At 33.2% G+C, this 20,614-nt stretch overlaps 4 protein-coding genes and 1 non-coding gene across 9 annotated transcripts; 4 read left to right on the top strand and 1 right to left on the bottom strand.

The window, feature by feature from the left end:
* Positions 1-665: 665 nt before the first annotated feature.
* On the bottom strand, positions 666-768 carry LOC127150777 (U6 spliceosomal RNA). The gene has a single exon (XR_007823357.1). It is a non-coding gene; the product is annotated as a U6 spliceosomal RNA (small nuclear RNA).
* Positions 769-5,991: 5,223 nt separating this feature from the next.
* On the top strand, positions 5,992-8,402 carry LOC103485055 (uncharacterized). The gene is made up of 4 exons (XM_008442501.3): positions 5,992-6,825; positions 6,919-7,021; positions 7,664-7,833; positions 7,935-8,402. Exons 1-4 carry the CDS (start codon positions 6,140-6,142, stop codon positions 8,185-8,187), a joined length of 1,212 nt encoding a protein of 403 aa, XP_008440723.1. The 5' UTR covers positions 5,992-6,139; the 3' UTR covers positions 8,188-8,402.
* A 543-nt stretch (positions 8,403-8,945) lies between these two features.
* LOC103485056 (syntaxin-112) lies at positions 8,946-10,329 on the top strand. The gene is made up of 2 exons (XM_008442502.3): positions 8,946-9,180; positions 9,251-10,329. Exon 2 carries the CDS (start codon positions 9,272-9,274, stop codon positions 10,187-10,189), a length of 918 nt encoding a protein of 305 aa, XP_008440724.2. The 5' UTR covers positions 8,946-9,180; positions 9,251-9,271; the 3' UTR covers positions 10,190-10,329.
* A 653-nt stretch (positions 10,330-10,982) lies between these two features.
* Positions 10,983-13,610, top strand: LOC103485057 (pentatricopeptide repeat-containing protein At5g66520). The gene is made up of 3 exons (XM_008442503.3): positions 10,983-12,365; positions 12,786-13,096; positions 13,203-13,610. The coding sequence occupies exons 1-3, from the start codon at positions 11,103-11,105 to the stop codon at positions 13,480-13,482; spliced, it is 1,854 nt and encodes a 617-aa protein (XP_008440725.2). The 5' UTR covers positions 10,983-11,102; the 3' UTR covers positions 13,483-13,610.
* A 3,318-nt stretch (positions 13,611-16,928) lies between these two features.
* Positions 16,929-20,268, top strand: LOC103485058 (tubby-like F-box protein 5). Of its 5 annotated transcripts, none has more exons than XM_008442509.3 (5): positions 16,929-17,111; positions 17,899-18,276; positions 18,378-18,465; positions 19,101-19,230; positions 19,322-20,268. In XM_008442509.3, exons 2-5 carry the CDS (start codon positions 17,923-17,925, stop codon positions 19,992-19,994), a joined length of 1,245 nt encoding a protein of 414 aa, XP_008440731.2. In that variant the 5' UTR covers positions 16,929-17,111; positions 17,899-17,922; the 3' UTR covers positions 19,995-20,268. The 5 variants fall into 5 exon arrangements, with proteins under 5 accessions (XP_008440731.2, XP_008440728.2, XP_008440729.2 ...); XM_008442506.3 differs by having other exon boundaries at positions 16,951-17,210; XM_008442507.3 differs by having other exon boundaries at positions 16,952-17,168.
* Positions 20,269-20,614: the final 346 nt, after the last annotated feature.

The following is a 20,614-nucleotide window of genomic DNA, read 5'->3' as shown; positions in this document are numbered from 1 at the left end:
AGTGCTTCTCATATGTATGAATTCAAGAACAAAAATATCAAAGGGGTTTGTTTTAAAATAAAATTGAAACTAACACTATAATTATATCGTCAACAATTTCGAAATTAATTTGAACTTTTAGTTTGAAAGGTAGAAAGATGATCCCAATAAATGGTGTAGATATTTATGTGGAGTATATATATACAAAAAATTAGTATGCAAACTTACCACTCATATGTGCTTAGTAATTAATAAATTGTTCAGCCTTAATAAACAACGTTATAATTCAATTCATTGGACAAATTCATTTTAATAAACAACATTATAGATTCGATAAGATCCAAAATAACCAAAGGTATGAATACGTACATAAACTACCAAACTAACTATAATTCAATTCGATTCGTTAAGATATATGTACGTTCGTTTAAGAGACTTAAATCTCACGATTTTTAAGTTGAATACAGATAAAAACATTAAAAACTTATTATTCACATCTACGAAAGTTCTACATTATTAAGAATATTTATATATTCAAGAACAAGTCAATTTGTTAACTTATAAATTATTAATGTAAATTTGCTTAACTTATTATATTAGAAAGGAAGAACAAGTCAATTTGTTAACTTATAAATTATTAATGTAAATTTGCTTAACTTATTATATTAGAAAAGAAAGGAAGAAAAAAAAATTTGGACCATTTCTCGATTTGTGCGTGTCATCCTTGCGCAGGGGCCATGCTAATCTTCTCTGTATCATTCCAATTTTATCGGATGTCCCCGAAGGGACAAGCTCATAATTCTACTACGATAAATATATAGGATATTCGAGTGTCTTTCCTAAGCAATGTGGGAATTCTCTTAAAAGGCCCAGAAGAATATAAACTATTAAAATAAAGGTACCCCTACCTACGAGAGCAATAAAGTTACAAAAAAACAAATTGGGATGTCCACGTGGTTTTACCGTATTGGCCAACCTAAAATTTGCCTTCCCATTACAAATAATTTTTCTTTTTTCTTTCCATTACTTTATTTTCTAAAAGTTGTTAAACTTCAATTGAATTTTGGAGCTTAACATTTTTTCTTTTTTAAGGAACTTTTGAAAATAAACTAAAATATTTTAAAAATACATCAAAATTTTAGATCTATAGATAGATATTTAACGTTAATTATTGGTAGATACTAAAAGAAGTGATAACATATAAATTTTCAAAAAAAAAAAAAACACAATAGTTACTGTACAAAACTTAATTAAAAAGTCAAAGTCTTTCAGAAACCTCTTTATTTCATTTTGGCTTAAATGGTAGGAAGTATAATTTTCTAGTTTGTATTAAATACTCATTTTATATATATGTAAATACAAAAATTAAAATTATGTACATGCTTGTAGTTTTTTTAATAGTGAAACTTTCTTAAATATAACAAACTAGTGAAATATTTACGATCCGTATAACACGCGTCTTTTTAAATATTTCAGTTTTGTCATTCCATCTTTTTCTCACTGCTATTTTTTAATTGTCTTCCTCTTTACTTTTGTTTTTTTCTTTTTTAGCTGCAATTATTTATTTATTTATTTTTAGATTTGGGTAACCAAATCTATTTCTTTCTATGTCTTTCTTGTTGTTCTCTCTCTTAGATGCGCATGTCTTTCTTCCTTTTTTCATTCACTGCATGCATTGTATTTGATGGTGTAATAATCTTGAAAAAGATGGTTACACATTTAAATTGTTCATACCAAATTTTGAAAAACAAAATCATTTAAATTTGTGATAGCCAAATCTAAAGAACGATAGTATACCAAATTTTGAAAAAAAATCGTTTAGATTTGGCCCCAAATCTAAACGATCGTGTAGCTCCCAATTAATTAAACGACTAAACGATCATGTATCAAATCACGTTACCAAATATATTACGCCCATTGTTGACCAAACATTTTACACGAGCCTCTGAAAATTTTCTATTTTCTAAAGTGTTCTATACACTATAAATACTTTGCTCTTTTTTTTTTTTTTTTTTTTGAAAAGATCCATTTTTAATAACTATCACTACTTGTTTTAAAAACACCATTGAATTCTCAAAACTTCATTGGTACCCATACTTTCAAGACGAAATATCACTCATTGTTACCATATAGAAGGAAATGTTTAATACACTTTTTAAAAAATATAATCAAACTTTTTTAAAAAATGTATTTATTATTATTGTTATTATTATATGAACATAAATGGTTTATCCATAGCCAATTAGTCTTTTCCTCAACCATTCTCACTCTTCTTCATTTCATCCTATGCCCTAATACTTTTCTAAGGGGTGAAAAAAACCGAACCCAACAGAAGAACTGAACCAATTAGTAAAAACACTACAAATGCATAGTCAAATATAAAAATGATTGACAAAAGAATATCATAGATAGCCTTCTTAAGTTGGACGATGAATGAACTAATTTGAACGATAAAAATATCCAGTAAATTAATCTCTACAAATTTGATAGTACATGTTTTATTATTGTTCCCTTCTTGTGTACTAGATCCAAACAATTCAGTTTGACAACACAGCTAACTCACGATCTTGTTATAAATTATGTGGTTATTTGGTAATTTCATTATTTGAATTTCTACTTATAACTTATATCTCACACACACATCTATGGATAATTATCAATTGTGATTAAAGATGACGAAAAGAAAAAGTGCTAATAAATAGTGTTTGATTTAATTTGGATTTTTGAAAGTACTGACCCGTTCTTTGACGAAGTGTACCAATTTCCAATCAATTACAACTTATATGCCACGTGATCCAAACAATAGATTGGTTTTTAATCTTTAATTCAAATTGAGAAAGGAAAAATCCAAACAATAGGGTTGACAAATAAATTAGTAAACATTATAAAAAAAATTATTTGAAAATAAAATAATTAAATTCAAAATACTAACATAAATAATATTATTTAAAAAAAAAAAATATAGTAAAATCCGTTAAAATTTAATTCATTTGAATAGGATTTCAAATGTAAACTTTCGTCTTTTGAATTTGAAAATTTCACGCTTCACAATTGTGGCTTTTTTTTTTTTAAAGACTCATATCTTGCGAAAGAATCATATATATCAAATTTAACTATACAAAATTCTACACTTAATTGAATTTCAAAATCAAAGTCGCATGACTCGATTGTCACAAACTGTATCGCAAATTTGCAATTTAAATATTTAGTTATCTCCATGTTATAAAAATGGAAAAAGAAAAAAAGAAGTGAAAATACACTTTCTTATCTGACTTGTATATGTGGCTTCATTAGGAAGTCACTCCATAAGTTGCCAAATATTAAACTTCAACTTTTTAAAAATAAGGATAATAAAGTTTATGATTTAATTCTTTATTATGGAATCTTCAGAACCCAAACCTAGAAAGAAAGAAAAAAAAAAAAAAAACCTTGCTTTTCAAAGAACAATGCATCAAAAAGAAATTTTTGAAAAATACTTTTAAAAACGAAGTAAACACAATTGGATGGTTCAGAGAAAAAGACAAATTGCAATTTCTCCAGCAAAAGAAAAAGAAATGCAAATATTCATTCGGAAAGTGGAAAGGGCAATGAGGTTGGTCTGCGCGTGGCGGTCAGTTAACGTGGAAATGAAACTGCGCTAATTCTCATTTTTCTATGACTTTCTCGGGAAATTCTTTTCCCCTCTCTAATTTTCCGGGAAAATCCATTTCATTTTGGGGCGTTTTTCAGTTTCGAACCTGAAACACGATGGAATTCGATCCAGTTCAATCAAACACTGAAATTCCGAATAAACTAATCGCCATACATATACTTTTTACTTAATCAATGAACTGAACTTCAACATCACAATCAAACAAACTAAAGAAGCAACCAATTTCGAAATAATTAAACAAAAATAAAAAAAATATATGAAATTAGGGATTAAGAGTCAGAGAATCGCAGAAGGCAGAGAGCCTAATCTCATCTCCGATCGCACGCGCTTCAACCGTGTAACGAAAATTCGAAACCGAAACCATCTGTTCAAAAGAGTGAGATAAGTGTTAAATATTTCGAGGAAAAACGCGAGAGGAGATGGGCGGAGAAGAACTCCAACGATCGACGGAACAAATACAGAAGAAGAACAGCTTTTTAAGAACACGGCGGAGGACTTGGCCGCGTTTCGGAATCCAGCGAGGAGCTCCGGCAACGGCGGCGGCGGCCATTTTGGACGACGGTTGATTAGTTAATTGAGAGGAAATCGGGAGAGAGGGGTTTGGGAAATGGAATGGTAGAAAATAAAAAGAAAAGAAGTGCTGTATAAAATGAGGTAGCTAAGCTAGACTAACGTTTCCCCCGCTATCCTAATTACACTTTTGAAGTCTTAAGTATTGATGAGCACAACGAATTAAGGGAACAAAATGGGAAAAGGTAAGAATCAACCGCGTGAGGGACGCGTCAGGACAAGCGGGAGACACGTAAACAAACCGTACACTGCTTGAAGTGAAACTTAGAAAGACAACATTTTTCTTTACTACATAACATTCTTAATTCTATTGGATTGAAGTATTCAAAATACCAAGACCTATTGCCACTCTACCCAAGAATTACTTACGAATATCATAACCATTTAATTTTTCATTTTTTAAAAGCTCAATTCAATCTTTATCACAGTGCATGCAATTGTAATTTAAAAGGTGGATTTCATTTGATCACATTCGGTATTGTTTACATGTGTTTTACGTTCTTATTGGTACATGAGACTCGCATTTAAATTCTTAAACAAAAGCTGCAGTTCGATTGACGAGTTGAGAATGATCAATAAAATTGCTCTAAAAATTACGTCTTATCGTTATCGTTAATTAACATTTGGATTTGGGTTATGGTTATCGTTATTGTTATATTTTAAAAGAAAAAAAAAAAGCTCCGTTTTGACATTGTTACTATTATGGTATGTGTTAATAGTATTGTAAATTTGATAAAATCCATAAATTTAAGTAAACACAATCAAACGTAATTCAGTTACATTTGCAATTGCAGTCAATTACGATCGATCTATAAATGAAATTTTTATTATGATTATAACAATTTTCACTACAAACCGGTAAACATAGCCGAATTGTTTTAAATTTTTAAAAGTTCTATTTAGAACTTACTTGAAAAACATACATTTTTCTTTAAGTTTTTATTTCGTAAATTTTGAACTTGATTTCATTTTAATCTTAAGTTTTAAAATATTACGATTATACCCATTAACCAAAACATAGGCTAAATTTGAAATAAAAATCAAGGTTAAAATCTGACTTTATCCAAATATAATACTAGATTTATAATTAAGCATTAAACAAAAAATTATTTCATGTCCTTCTACATAGAATGGATGAGTGACGAGTAAAAAGAGAGAATATTTTGTTGAGAAAACTATATTATAATTGGAATAATACAATAAAAGGGCATGGAACAAAGCACTTAGAAAACACTAGCACAAGTCAAACTATACATATTGAGTGCAGCACAATAAATAAACAATATGAAAATTGACGTAACAAAATTATATTAAAACCATTTTGCAATACTAATATTAACGACAACGGCAACAACATGATCAAAGTTAGTCAAAAATTATTATGAATCTCTTATCCACACCTTCACTCTTTTTATATTGAAAATTAAAGTAAAAAAGAAATAAAAGATTGAACCATTTTAGAATCACATTTAACTCGTTAGAAGTAGTCGTAAAACATTCAAGTAAGATATAGTAAATAAGAAAAACCCGTTACTTTCACGTTTTTTTGCTGGTCGTTGATGATTTGTAGTTCATTATCTGAAAATACGACTATTTGTAGTTTCATCTTAAACCATTTATATTTTTTTGGATAAGTTATTTTAAATGATAAATATTTTTAAAAAATATGATTCTTTTAGATGTAAAGGATGATAGATAAAAAGAGAATATTATAAATATTGACGGTTGAATTAAACGTGTAATTATTTTTTTAAAAAAGGGATCAAAGGTGCAATTTAAATATAAATAAATAAACCCTTCAGTCTCCAACGCAGCTTTCCGGGAAAGAAAAATCTCTCTCCGACTCAGGCCATAGTTCAGAAGCTGGCTTTGGTTTTGGCCGGAAATTTTGGAGAAGCAATACCTAATCTTCTCAAACTCATCGCCGGAACTGCCACCATGGAGGCTCCAGTTAGGGCATTTCGCCCCTGCGTTCTTAATCGCGGCTTCTTCTCAAAAACAATTCCTCAATCTCGCCTCGTTTCATTTCCTGAATCTAATCGGAGCGCGATTTTCCGGCAATCTTCAACCTATTTCCACTTTTCTCCTTCTCGCAAGTACTTCGGTTCCAAAATTTCACTCTCACTTAATCTTTCTCACTGCTCCTCCTCGTCCTTTGGATCTTCCGCATCTTCTCTTGGTTCCATCCCTTCTAATTTTCTTTCTTCTTTACCCTCATTACAATCTTTCGGCTCTCAACTTGCATCTGATTACTTAAGTTCATTTCTATCCGAGTCAAACGGCAGTGACTGGACTTGGAATCGAGCTTCAGAGAGTGCAATTGGAAACAACGTAGGGATTTTGCAGGGCGAAAAGGGGGCGGCGACCGTTGTTTTGTTAGGTTGGCTTGGGGCAAAGACTAAGCATCTGAGGAGGTATGTGGAGTGGTACAATGCGAGGGGTATCAACGCTTTGACGTTTATTGTAGATCCGAGAGAGTTTCTTTGGTTCGCTTTGAGTCGGAAAGTTGAGCAGCGGATTTCGGATTTGGCGGTTGAACTAATTTCCTGGTTGTCGGAAGGGGAAGAGAGTGATAAAGATCGATCCCTGATTTTTCATACTTTTAGCAACACGGGCTGGTTTATGTATGTTGAATTTTGTTATCGGTATCTCATTTCAGTTGTTCTTTGTGATCTTAACACAGAATTAGCTTTGTTCCATTTTCCTGTTTCTTGCAGATACGGAGCGATTCTTGAAATTTTGCAGGGGCGGAAAGATTTGTTAGAGAAGATTAAAGGGTGCATCGTTGATTCTGGAGGAGGCGATCCGTTGAATCCGCAGGTTTGTGAACTTACAGTTGTAGAAGAATCTTGGAACTGCGCTTCAACAATGATATGAAAATCAGTTCTAAACTATTATCTGCTTTCTTTTAACTGTTGGAAAAACATCTGCATGTTAATGAACTCTTATTCATCTTTGAAGTTTGCTTCGTAATGTAGGATTTAGAGGTGGAAATTTAGTGGGAACTAGTTATTGCCCTTCAAACATCATTTGATCTCAACCTCAATCTTCCTTTTGGTGTATCTCTTTATCTCTCTGTTCCTTCTTTCCTAGTTCTAAAGTTGTTTAGACCTGTTGGTAATGATTGTATCTGGAAGTGTTCTTGATTATGATTTTTTACCTAAGATTTCATGAAAATTTCCAACTCCCATTTTTACTTGGGCTTCTAAATAGTTTCAAAACCACAAATTTAGGTCTATTTATTTATTTGTTTATTTTTTGTCATGAACTATTGAATCATATGCAAACAATTAGAACTAGTTAGGTTGTTTAAGCATTCAATAGTATAATAATAACTAGCAGACATTTATCCATTCTGAATTAGATGGTGTGCTTTCTCATCCAATATATTTTACTTTCCATTTTATTCTCATTCATAATAGAAGAGAGATATGATTTCTTCTCTACTACAAACACTGGCAGGTTTGGGCAGCTGGATTTTCTGCAGCCATCCTCAAGAAAAATAGTTCTTCTGCATCTCCAATGGTAAATGGAGAGGAAATAGACAAGAAACCTCTTCTCTTGGAAACCATTTTCCTATCATCATTAGAGAAGTTCTTCTCGGTTGCATTGAAGTTGCCAGATGTTGATAAGTAAGCTTTCTAATTCTGATTACATCCAGACATGGATACATATTTGCTTGAGGATCAAATGATTCCGTATTGATTATTGAGAAATGAACATTTCCTTGCAGGAGATTGAACAACATTGTTTCAGTTCTTACAGAGAATCAACCTTCATATCCTGAGCTTTACCTGTACAGTTCAGGAGATAAAGTTGTACCTTACAAGTCAATCGAGTTACTTATCGAAAAGAGGATGAAGACAGGAAGGAAGATTTTTTCGTACAACTTCGGCATGTCACCGCATGTTGACCATTACAGGACGTACCCTGATATATACTCATCACAGCTTCACAAATTCTTGATAGAATCTTTTTCTTCATAGGCTGTTGAAGATATGGATTTAGAAGGAAGTGAAATAATTTCATTACAGCAATAATTGGATTGGCTAAAAAAATTCATATGCAGAGATATTATACATAGATATATAGATTTCTGACACAGTTGTGAGACAATTGAAATAGGGTGAAGAGAAACCCAAACTTCAAATGTATCTTTTCAATACCAATTACGATAAAAACAAACTCATTCTTACTCCAATGGTATAGACCTTTCACTCTTTTATGAAGAATGCTTGTTCATGGTCTAGTATTTTTTTTTTCACTATTTAAAACGGCATCCATTGAATTAGCTACGGTGCTAACGCTTTTTCTTTAATCTTGGATAATCTTAATGAGTAGCGATCTTAGGAAAAATAATCAATTGTGTATCAATATTTTAAAAAGTTACAAATATAGCAAAGTAGTCAAGATGTATCTAAATTTGCTCAAACACATACTAAAAAGCCTATAAATTTTTTTTTTTTTTAAATTCGTAATAATAAAATAAAGCGTGGCTGTTAAGTTACTTGCAAATTCTCCCAAAAGAATAGAAAAGAAAAAAGAAACTTGTAAATTAATTAGAGAAATTATTATTCATAAATTCAACCCATATTTTTCCAGATAAAAATTCATTAGTAACTTTTATGAAAAAACCATTGATAATGTACACACAAAAAAAAGATATCCATAATCATACAATCAAATTCCATTATTTGACTAAATAAATTTAACTATCAAATTCCATTGTTTAAGTAAATAAATACAACTGCGGCAATGTCGTCGACGTTTTATCGACGTCCAACGTAACTGCCCGACCGATCATGGAGGAGTAACTGTCTTCCATGGACCAACGGCTATTTCTTCAACATAACCAAATTTCAAATCCCCATTCCCATTTTTAAACCCAAACACGTCTCAATTTAACCAAATTTCTACATTCAAGTTTCTCCCAAAATTCAAATTTCTTCTGAATTTCTGAAACCACCCACCCATTCAAGGTACCTTTCCCTTCCCTTTTATTTTTGATTTCTTTCTGGGTTCTTTAAAATTTATTCTTGAATCTTGCAGAGCATACCCAAATCCGCGAAGATGAACGATTTGATGACGAAATCGTTCTTAAGTTATGTAGAATTGAAGAAACAGGCGCAGAGGGACGCTGTAGGCAGTGGCGGCGACGGCTTCGACATTGAATCCGGTGGCCAAGAACTCAATCCGACGGAAGAACAGAACCTGTCTCTGTTTTTTGAAAAAGTCGATGAAATCAAGACCCAAATGGAAGAGACAACCAATCTCTTAGTTGACATTCAGAAACTAAATCAAGAAGCCAAATCAACCCACAACGCCAAAATCCTCCGTGGATTAAGAGACAGAATCGACTCCGATATGGTTTCAATCCTCCGCAGAGCAAGAATCCTCAAAGAAAAATTGGCGTCTCTCGACCAATCCAACTCGGCCAACCGCCTGATCTCCGTCGCATATGGCGAAGGAACCATCGTAGACAGGACAAGAACTTCAATCACGAACGGATTGAGAGTGAAATTGAGAGGAATGATGAACGAATTTCAGGAGTTGAGAGAAAAAGTTGTGGCGGATCATAAGGAAGATCTGAGAAGAAGGTATTTTAGTGCAAATGGGGAACAACCCAGTGAAGAGCAAGTGGAGAAGATCATGTCTGGGAGTTTGAAATTGGAAATGTTAGGAGGGAAATTGAGTGAGACCGAGTCAGAGGACCGAGTCAGGCACGAGTCAGTGATGGATATACAGAGGAGTTTGAATAAGCTTCATCAGGTGTTTTTGGATATGGCGATTTTGGTTGAGAGTGAAGGGGAAAAGATTGAGGATATTGAAGAGAATGTGGCGAAAGCTGGGAAGTTCGTCAATGGCGGAACTCGAAGCCTTTATTATGCGAAGCAGATGAAGAGGAAGAACAAGAAATGGGTGTATTGGGTTTGGGCTATCATTTTTGTTATATTGCTTGTTTGCATTGTTTCAATGTTGGTTTGTTGAATTTTTTTCTCTCTCTTTTTTATTTTCTTTTTAACTTTCCTAAACTCATAAATTGAGAATTTTGTAATGGAAACCTTTTCTTTTCCCTCTCTCCCTCTCCATAAACAATATGTATAGAGATTCATATTTTGTAGTGGAAGATTTAAGACCTTAACCATTCCAATTATGTTCAAACTTAGATTTCTTAGTTTGTTTGGTTTTAGGAAGTTTTCACTAAAAAAGGAAAACTTTTGTAAAATAACTAAATAGTTAAAACTTTTCTACCGATTACTAAAATTGGTCATGCAAATTTACATTTTATCCTTATCTATTCAATTGAAGATGTTTTCTTTCTCACTCCAAGTAACTTCTTTGATGCACCAATTTTACATATTATCATAAGTGCAAGATCACCTAGTATATATTAAACGATCTCATTTAGATTCAAGTACTTGACTGCACAGTAAATATTATGAAGGCGATACAAGATCACTCAGTGCTTATGGATAAACGTTGGTTGAGAATAAATGTTTTGGTGGAATGTTGTTGAAAAATGCATTGAAGAAATTGGTCGGAGAGAGAAAAAAAAACGAAGTTATGTAGAGTTGAAAGGATAAAAGGAAGAATGTAAACTTACTCCGCCGAAATATCAATTGTAATAAAGTTTTTAGAAATTGGTTAGGAATAAAAAAATTACTTTCCGGATTACTTTACAAATATTTCCTACAAATAAGAAAATAATAATAACAATAATAAGGATATAAAAATGATTCTAATCATCTCCTAATCTGATTCAAGCGTATTAATTGTGTCTTGAAACGAAATGAAATTTGGTTGAACAAGTGTAGGCCACACACAAACAAGACAAAGTGGATGATGATCCAATTAAGAATCTCCAACCAAATATTTGGATAGTTCATAAGAAACCATCCTGATGTTCACTCTAAAAGCAGAGTCTCCATTACAATCAACATGGACTCTGCTCGAGAACTGCTCAAACATGAAGCAATTGAAACAAATTCAAGCTCAAATGATCAAAACAGCAATCCTCTCAGAACCCAAATTAGCTACAAAATTTCTAACCCTCTGCACTTCACCCCATGTCGGCGATTTGCTTTACGCTCAAAGGGTATTCAATGGAATCACCAGTCCTAACACTGTCATGTGGAACGCCATTATAAGAGCCTATTCTAACAGTAAAGAACCAGAATTAGCATTTCTCTTGTATCAGCAAATGCTTTCTTCCTCGGTACCGCACAATTCCTATACCTTCCCTTTCTTGCTTAAAGCTTGTCGTAATTTGTCGGCCTTGGGTGAGGCACTTCAAGTTCATGGACTGGTTATCAAACTGGGATTTGGGTCGGATGTTTTTGCATTGAATGCTCTGCTTCATGTTTATGCTTTGTGTGGTGAGATTCGTTATGCACGCCAAATGTTTGATAATATTCCTGAAAGAGATGCTGTTTCTTGGAACATAATGATTGATGGGTATATCAAATCTGGGGATGTAAAAACGGCTTATGGGATTTTCTTGGACATGCCATCGAAAAATGTGGTTTCGTGGACGTCTTTGATTTCGGGGCTTGTTGAGGCAGGACTGAGCGTAAAAGCTTTGAGTCTTTGTTATGAGATGCAGAATGCAGGATTTGAACTTGATGGTGTTGCTATTGCGTGTTTGCTCACTGCTTGTGCGAATCTTGGAGCGTTGGATCAAGGAAGATGGCTCCATTTCTATGTGCTCAACAATGGAGTCGATGTTGATCGAGTAATTGGCTGTGCTCTTGTCAATATGTACGTAAAATGTGGGGATATGGAAGAAGCCTTGCGTGTGTTTGGGAAACTGAAGGGTGATCAGAAAGATGTGTGTATTTGGACGGCTATGATTGATGGCTTTGCCATTCATGGGCGTGGAATGGAAGCTCTGGAATGGTTCGACCTAATGCGAAGAGAAGGAATAAGGCCAAATTCCATCACTTTCACTGCAGTTCTAAGGGCTTGTAGCTATGGGGGACTGGTTGAAGAAGGAAAGGAGTTATTCAAGAGCATGAAATGTCTCTATAACTTGAGTCCATCTATTGAGCATTATGGGTGTATGGTTGATCTTTTGGGTCGATCTGGGCGGCTGAATGAAGCGAAAGAGTTGATCAAGAATATGCCCATGAAACCTAATGCTGTAATATGGGGAGCTTTTCTGAAGGTAGGGGGAAATTTTATATGCCTACTTTTTTAGATCATGGGAAAATTAGTGAGTTGCTAGGAATTTGCACATAGGAGAGAAAGAATCTTCATCTAGAAGAAAAAGGTTGAATTTCTGTCAACTTCATAAAAGACTATTCTTAGAAATTTAGAAGAGAAACTAAAAAAAATTTCATCAATCCAATTGACCTCATTTTCTTAAATTTTAGTGAACACTCACTGAGTAATGAGTATCATGCTAGAAAATAAGCTTACCGTAACCCAAATTTAACAGCCATAAACCGAAAGAGTATAGTTAAAAGATATTAAAAATGTAATTAACTTGTGCGACTTCTTAAATTGTATGCACTAAATCATGTTTTTAATGAAAGAGAAAAGTTGAGAATCTACATAAGCTTACCACTCCTTCCTCCTCGTTCAGGCCTGTTGGATTCATAGAGATTTTCTGGTGGGTAGCCAAATCGGAGCTCACCTGGTGGAAGTCGATTCAGATCACAGCGGGCGGTACATTCAGTTGGCTACAATTTTAGCTGCACAAGGTAAATGGAAAGAAGCAGCCGTAGTGAGGTTGAAGATGAAGAATCTGGGAGTCCCAATTTCCCCAGGAAAGAGTTCAATAACTTTGAATGGCATTGTTCATGAATTCCTTGCTGGACATCAAGATCATCCACAGATGGAGCAGATTCATTTGAAACTGAAACAGATTGCAGAGAGACTACGACAAGACGAAGGGTACTTCTAAATCACCGTTAAATCCAAAAAGTTAAGCTGATAACTGATAAGTTATCGTGTATATATATATATATCTTATGTTTTGTTAATTCTCATCTTTTAACAGTTATGAACCTGCAACTAAAGATTTGTTGCTTGATCTTGAGAATGAGGATAAAGAGACTGCAATAGCGCAACACAGTGAGAAGTTAGCTATTGCTTTTGGATTGATCAATACAAAACCAGGTACGACAATTCGGGTTGTTAAGAATCTTAGAATCTGTAGAGATTGTCATACTGTAGCAAAGCTCGTATCTCAAATCTATTGTAGAGAGATTATAATGCGTGATAGAGTTCGATTCCATCATTTTAGAGATGGGAGTTGTTCTTGCAAAGATTATTGGTAGAGGGGGCAAGATTTGATGTTCTTTTGTTGTTTATGCATTCTCCAATTCTCACTGTAAATGTGTAATATAACATGATTTTTTGTGTAACTATGTTAATATTAAAATAGATATCTTATAGTGTGTCTCAATCTAATGTCTTTTCAATTTATTAAGATATATTTCTACTAAAAGAAAAGAAAAAGAGATGGCCATTGCTTACTGATTTGTCTAGGCTAATTTTGTGAGGAGTGCCAATGGAATATACCAATCCATTCATTTTTCTTCTCAGCATGCATATAATAATTGACCCTTGAAAAGACCAACCAACTTGTTACTTGCCCATTACCAATAATAACATAAATATAATTAATAAACAAAATCTATTTATTAGTAAATATAATAATTAGTTTGAATTTGATTCATTAATTAGCTTCCTAAAAAGTATGATCAAGACTATTTAATGAAAAATTAAAAGATTTATATATGCTTTTTTGGGTGTTGTGTTAACTTGGAAGGTGCTGGGGGCTGGCCTTCAACTGCTTTTGATTTCATTCATTGGAGGTTTTATGTGGTTGGATTATTATTATTATTGATGATATTAATATTAATATTTTTGGTCTCCTTCTTCATACCCACTGCCTAAGCTGTTTCTCTTTGCATCTTTTTTCTTTGGCCATTTCTTCCCACTAACTTTAGCCCACTAAGGTTCTATATTTGGGGACAAATCCAACAGGATTTTTCCTTTCTTTTGAAACTGATCAATTTGGTTGATTGGTTTGGAATAATATGTATATCTCAGAAAAAGAAAAAGAAAACAAAGAGAAAAAGGATAGAGATTCCAGACACATATATGTTTTTAAGTTACAGAGCTTATTGAATATGTCTTGTTGAGTAGACAAATATACCAATTTAATAATATTTACTTGATAACTTAACTATAACAGACGTGTCTTCTTTCATCTCTCTTCAAAATTACTTTCCTTGCTGGTGTTATAGATCCACTCGCTCTATTTAGCTTCATTGCAAGTGTCGATGACAGAGATCACCAAAGCAGTCATATGGACCAAAGTCATTTCATATCTCAGTTCTATAGGAATGAACAATCAATGTGTTTGGAATGGTTGTTCGAGATCGATTATTTTAAGTGGCTTAGAATGTCCCAAACCTTTGTAATTCATATAGAACAAGGAACATCCATAGTTTACTTTGTTTAATTTAAAACACTTCTTCCAAATCAAACAAGAAACGTTTTAGTCCCATTTTATTTTTACTATAGTTATAGTAGAAATTACAACTAGGGGATGTTGCAAGAAAGTCTGCGGCCGACGGTTTCATTATAAATCAAAAATATTTCGCCATTAACACGGTTATCTCTTAACTTTTAAGATCATAAATTCGTTGGGCTTATCCATTTAGTTGGTTTTACAGTGTGATGAAGTTGATGTTTATATAGAAAAAAGAAAAACAACAAATAAAGATGTATGACGTGGTGGTATTTATAATCCTTGCTGTCTCCAAATCGGATTGGTTTTCTCATCACTAGTCTTCATTAGCTCTACCACTGTTCACTCCTTATGCCAAGTGTTATCCACGTCACTCTCAGAAAAAAAAAAAACCAGTGGTATAAATAAAACTACATTCATAAAATATATTTACATATTTTAATGAAATAATTTAACAAAAAAATTAAATGAGTTTAGCAAAGCTTTTATTTTTTAAAGGTTTGAATCACGAAATAATTTAAAAAAAGAAAAAAACAAGGATGGCCTACATCCTTAAATTGCAAAAACGTATTTCTTTGATCAAAACAATAATAATTATAGCAAACACGTTATTATTGAGCATTTCTTGGACAAAATTCTAAAACAATTTTAGTTTGAAGACAAGATGTATATTAATGTATATGGTTCAAAATAATGATAGAAAATAATGTATATGTTGATCCTCCATTTGAAAACAAAATGACACTATCGATGCTATGCCATCACATGTGACGTGCTCGTTCCTTTCAATTTTCATTATAGCATTCAATTGAAAATGGACCATTTTTCTTTTCTTCTTGAGGATGACATTATGATTATGAAAATAAATAGATATCTAATAATTAAATGTTTTGGAATCTGAGTCTTCAACACTACATATTGTTAAAAATAAAAGTAAAAATAAATGAATAAGATGTTGAGAAATTCATGATAAAAAAATTAAAAAAAACTAATCTTCTTAAAAATTTTACTGTTACCTCTCTCCTTTGCGAAATTGTGATCAAATCTAATATTTTTCTAATAGGATCTTCTTCTTTATGAAAGATGGTAGTCTTCAACAATCACTTATTTCACAACACCTTGATTTTCTAGCCTTTTGTCTGCTTTTCTTAGTACTTTTTTACTTTCTCGCTCACTCGCCTCCCCACTACGCGGTATCTTCCTTACAAACAAGACCTAGAAAAACGTAATATAATACGCTAAGGCTGAGAGCAATAACTATCCCCTCTTTGGGCTAAATGAAAGACGTTCGAACCGAAGCGGTGAGATGAAAGAAAACTGAAAATCGAGGAACTTCTGACCACACTAAGAAGAGGAGGTCTTCCTAACTTCAAACCTTCCTCTCACACCGACTTAAGTAGGGATCTCCTTTTTGGGCGAGATATCAAAGCTTGTAAAGTTAAATGTTAGAATGAAAAAATTAATCCAATAATTTGATTCTGCTAATTAATATATTATATTAACCTAATGAAGGTAATAAATATACAATCTAAATTCCCCACATTGTTGGGGTCAATATAATGAATCTTAACGTTTCTTTTTAATTGAATGATATTTTGATTGGTTTAAAAGTTTCAATTTAATTTATGTCGTGGGTGAATTTTAGTCAAAAAAACGAGGTTGAAAAATCAAAATAACATGAGGTGATATAAAATAAGATAAAAAAAATTAACTTAATTTGTTCCTAGTCAAGAAAACAATAATTTTTATTTGATGTTTAGAGTCTGGGGTTTCTATAAAAAAAAAAAAAAGAAAAGAAAAAGAAAGAAAGTGTAATTTAACCTCAAATTTTTAGTTAAATTCCGTAAATTCCAATAAGTCACGTGATGAACACGTGAATGAGTCAACTAAAATATCTCCGATGTCTTCTCCCGAAGAGATGTAGTAGTCAATGTTTAGTCAGTGATAACATTTTAAAAATATAAATAAACAATTCGTAATATGAAATTTAGGTTTTCCAGAAAAGAAAAATAAAAAATTTAATATAAAAAAATCCAAATGAGATCCTTCGAGAAAATAGACACTCCTTCTTCGAAGAGTTTAGGAAAAAAAATAGAAAAAATAATTTCCCAACTTTGTTTCGACTGTTTTGGCATTTTTTTAATTATATATATATATATATATATATATATAAAAAAAAAAAACGATGATGAGAATAATAAGAAAATCCCAAACGTGAGTAACACGTGTCCTAAAAGCCGTACCCTTTGAGACTCGTAAATATGACGGATCACGCCCTAGATTCGCTCTCTCTCAATATGATTTTTTACGTCAATCTTCTTCTTCTTCTTCCTCCTCACTGTTTGAATATTGATTAAGAAGCCTCAACAGGATCCATCAATTTCTGAAGCCCAACAAACAAATCTCCTGTTCTGCTGATTTTCCCCGGTGGAATCCCCGTCTTCTACTTCACTCATTGTTCCAAATCTCCACTCCGGCACTAGCGTTGATTTCCCACTCGCTTTTCTTAGTTTTATTCCTGATTTGGTTGGATTTTAGATTGTTCTTCCTCCTTTGTGCCCTTGATCTGTACAATTTTTTTCTTAAAAGAAAAAAATAAAATAAAATTAATAGGTTGATTCCTCTTATCCCTCTAACTGCATTTTGTTTGTGTTTTCTGTTTCGATTTCTTTGGATTTTCCCTTCAACATTCCTGATGCTTTTGTTCCCCCATCGCTGTCTAGTAGTTAGTTACGTACCAAATTTTATTAGTTTTGGCGAGTGTTCTTTTCAAGAATCTTTACTGGGAATTTTTTGGGTTCTATATTGTAAGATTATTCTTGTATTAGAGAATCTTCGTACTGTTTGAAGACGGATTGGAAAGTCTAATCAACTTGCGGAGATATATATATATATACACACATATATTTTAGTTTTGTGGTTACTGGTGACATATTTGTTGCCTTTACTTATTATATTTTAACGAGGAGAATTGGAATGATGCTCAGTTTATTGGTTTCTTACTCAGCAGGGAAGGATACGGAGTATCTGCTACTATATATAATATCATATTCTTAAAATGGTTCTTTACCTATACTGCCAATTTAATGTTATATGATGACTTAAACCATTTAATCTGCTCTTGATCTGTTTGGTTGGTTTTTGAATTAGTCTCCATGTCCTTACTGCTTTACTTGTTTTTTAATTTGAGTGCGGTGTGATTGAATTTCAACAGAAAGGATTGATATGCCAAACAAATATGTCATTCAAAAGCTTTTTTCGCGAGCTAAGGGAAATGAAAAATGGGATTAGAATCAGACCGAAGCGAGGGGGAGAAGGGAGGAATTGGCGAAGTCGTTCAAGGGCACATATTGCACCTGATGAGGTGCCTCCTCAACCTGAAGTAATACAACAAGGGCAGTGGGCAAATTTGCCTCCTGAGTTGCTTTTGGACATAATTCGAAGAGTTGAAGAGAGTGAAACGTCGTGGCCTGCTAGGACTGTTGTTCTTTTCTGTGCTTCAGTTTGCAAGTCATGGAGAAAAATTACACAGGAAATTGTTAAAACTCCTGAGCAGTGTGGGAGGCTCACGTTTCCCATTTCGCTTAAACAGGTAGAGGGCTTACTTTCATTGTTCTCTTAATTCCTGCTAGAAGTTTGTGCTTCAACTCACTCTTTTATTGCCTTAATGCCATTGACGTTGTTCTCGAAAAGCCGGGACCTCGAGACTCTCCAATTCAATGCTATGTTAGAAGGCATAGAGCAACTTCAACCTATCTTCTATACTCCGGATTGGTGCCTTGTAGGTGACGTTCCCTGTTTCCTACTTGTATTCCTATTTCCTAGCATACCTTAATGATGCATGAGATTGTTTATATATGATGTATCATGTCAAATCTGATCAATTTTTTCAACTTTGATCCTCTTGTTGACATCTGAATATGCTTAGTATCATATAAATGCATCCTTCTGAGTTCTGAGTTATAAATGATGACATACAAGCTAGGTAGGGGAAATCCTTGGATAAGCTTGCTCAATAGTTTGGAGTTAGGACTTCATTTATTACTGATTTCTGAAATTGACTAGTTTAGAAAAAGTGCATGTTTATGAGTAATTTTAACATTTTAAAGTTGTTAAAATCACTTTTATCATATTCGAAATCTCTCTAAAACATGCTTTTAATTACTAGAATTAATTTAATATTTAATTCTACACTTTATAGGATTGTTTTCATAACATCAAAAATTTTGAATATTAAAAGCATGTTTAGGAGTTGTTTTAAAAATGTAAAAATGATTTTAAAAATGATTTTAACTATTTCAAAATCACTCCTAAAATAAACACCCAGGTTTCCCTATTTCATTTTTTTAATCCATTATTGAAGTATGATGATTTTATGTGTGGTTTAACTCAATTACAATCTCATTGAATTGACAGCGGAGAATGAAGGTGATAAACTCTTATTAGCAGCCAAGAGAATAAGAAGGGCTACGGGTACAGATTTTGTTATATCTTTGGTAGCTGATGATTTTTCTTGGGCTTGCAGTACCTATGTGGGTAAATTAAGGCAAGCGTGTTTACTTGTAGATCTACTACGATTGTTTATCCAATTACCTCCTGTTGATGTCTTAAAGTTATCATATGACAATATCTTGCAGGTCCAACTTTTTTGGCTCAAGATTCACCATGTATGATAGTCAACCACCAGTTCTCACTGCAGGACGACAGAGCAATCAATCAAATCGAAGGTTTCATGCCAAGCAAGTCTCTCCACCAATGTCAGCTTGCAACTACTCTATAGGGTCAGTCTCTTATGAGCTTAACATTCTACGAACTAGAGGACCACGAAGAATGCGCTGTGTCATGCAGTCAATCCCTGCATCTTGCATTCAACAGGGAGGAAATGCACCGACACCAACCTCATTCTCGTCCTGCCTCAATGACCATCATCACCACCCACCTTTACCGACTTCTAAAGGAAAGAAGTCAGACATAGATTTCCGTTCCACAAGTATCACTGAGCCACCAGTTCAAGAATTGGGAGAATCTTTGGTTCTCAAGAACAAGGCTCCCAGATGGCATGAACAGCTCCAATGCTGGTGCTTGAACTTCAGAGGGCGTGTGACAGTGGCTTCTGTAAAAAATTTCCAACTCGTGGCCGATGTCGATCCGGCCCTTGATGTGTCAGTTGAAGAACAAGAGAAGATAATATTGCAGTTTGGAAAAATTGGAAAGGACATCTTCACGATGGATTATCGCTACCCGCTCTCTGCTTTCCAAGCCTTTGCGATCTGCTTAAGCAGCTTTGACACCAAACCAGCCTGTGAATAGTAATACATCCAATTCTCAGTGATTCAGAAAGTTAAAAGAGTTCAGCCCATGAACTTGATTGTTTCTTACAAAACTCCGTCTCTTTACTTTGAAGCCTTTTCAACTGGAAGGTAAAGCATTGCACAGCCATTCCACAGTCCAGGGTTATGGAGCTGAACTTGATGTATGCGTTTCTCACATCTGTTGATCTGAGATTGTTTTATATTTTCACCATCTCCTTGTTAATGGAAACTTCACTTCTTCATCTATATCAATCCATGTTGTTCTATAGTCATTCACTACTCGAAAGTTCTCTAATTTATCATAACATTGTGTCACTGCCTCAAACTTTATTTTTTTTAGACAACCATACATCTGGTGTTGAGGTTGATAGTACATTCATGAAGATAAATCTACTGAATATATTTTAGTTGTAACTTGTAAAATTCTAATTACAGAAGTATGGAACAAAAGTATATTATAAAACCCGAAAGTTTATCCCTTGGTATTGGTTCATAGTTCTCTCCTCTTTAAACTTATGTCTCAAGACTCAAATAGAATATCAACAAGTACTGCATACATGTATTTTTAGAATCAAGGTAGATAATCATCCATTACCATATAACTTAATAAAGAGAGAA

Source organism: Cucumis melo, chromosome 8 (assembly GCF_025177605.1).
Source record: "Cucumis melo cultivar AY chromosome 8, USDA_Cmelo_AY_1.0, whole genome shotgun sequence".
Lineage (NCBI taxonomy): Eukaryota > Viridiplantae > Streptophyta > Magnoliopsida > Cucurbitales > Cucurbitaceae > Cucumis > Cucumis melo.
This window is presented reverse-complemented; position numbering and strand designations above follow the sequence as displayed.

What these genes read in the sequence shown, in the direction of transcription:
- LOC103485055 (XM_008442501.3), top strand. Translation starts at nt 6,140, where the DNA reads ATGGAGGCTCCAGTTAGGGCATTTCGCCCCTGCGTTCTTAATCGCGGC. An exon ending in AGCAACACGGGCTGGTTTAT is followed by an intron (nt 6,826 to 6,918) that starts GTATGTTGAATT and finishes TGTTTCTTGCAG; the next exon opens with ATACGGAGCGATTCTTGAAA. An exon ending in GCGATCCGTTGAATCCGCAG is followed by an intron (nt 7,022 to 7,663) that starts GTTTGTGAACTT and finishes AAACACTGGCAG; the next exon opens with GTTTGGGCAGCTGGATTTTC.
- LOC103485056 (XM_008442502.3), top strand. Translation starts at nt 9,272, where the DNA reads ATGAACGATTTGATGACGAAATCGTTCTTAAGTTATGTAGAATTGAAG.
- LOC103485057 (XM_008442503.3), top strand. Translation starts at nt 11,103, where the DNA reads ATGTTCACTCTAAAAGCAGAGTCTCCATTACAATCAACATGGACTCTG. An exon ending in TATGGGGAGCTTTTCTGAAG is followed by an intron (nt 12,366 to 12,785) that starts GTAGGGGGAAAT and finishes CTCCTCGTTCAG; the next exon opens with GCCTGTTGGATTCATAGAGA. An exon ending in AGACTACGACAAGACGAAGG is followed by an intron (nt 13,097 to 13,202) that starts GTACTTCTAAAT and finishes ATCTTTTAACAG; the next exon opens with TTATGAACCTGCAACTAAAG.
- LOC103485058 (XM_008442509.3), top strand. Translation starts at nt 17,923, where the DNA reads ATGTCATTCAAAAGCTTTTTTCGCGAGCTAAGGGAAATGAAAAATGGG. An exon ending in ATACTCCGGATTGGTGCCTT is followed by an intron (nt 18,466 to 19,100) that starts GTAGGTGACGTT and finishes TTGAATTGACAG; the next exon opens with CGGAGAATGAAGGTGATAAA. An exon ending in ACCTATGTGGGTAAATTAAG is followed by an intron (nt 19,231 to 19,321) that starts GCAAGCGTGTTT and finishes AATATCTTGCAG; the next exon opens with GTCCAACTTTTTTGGCTCAA.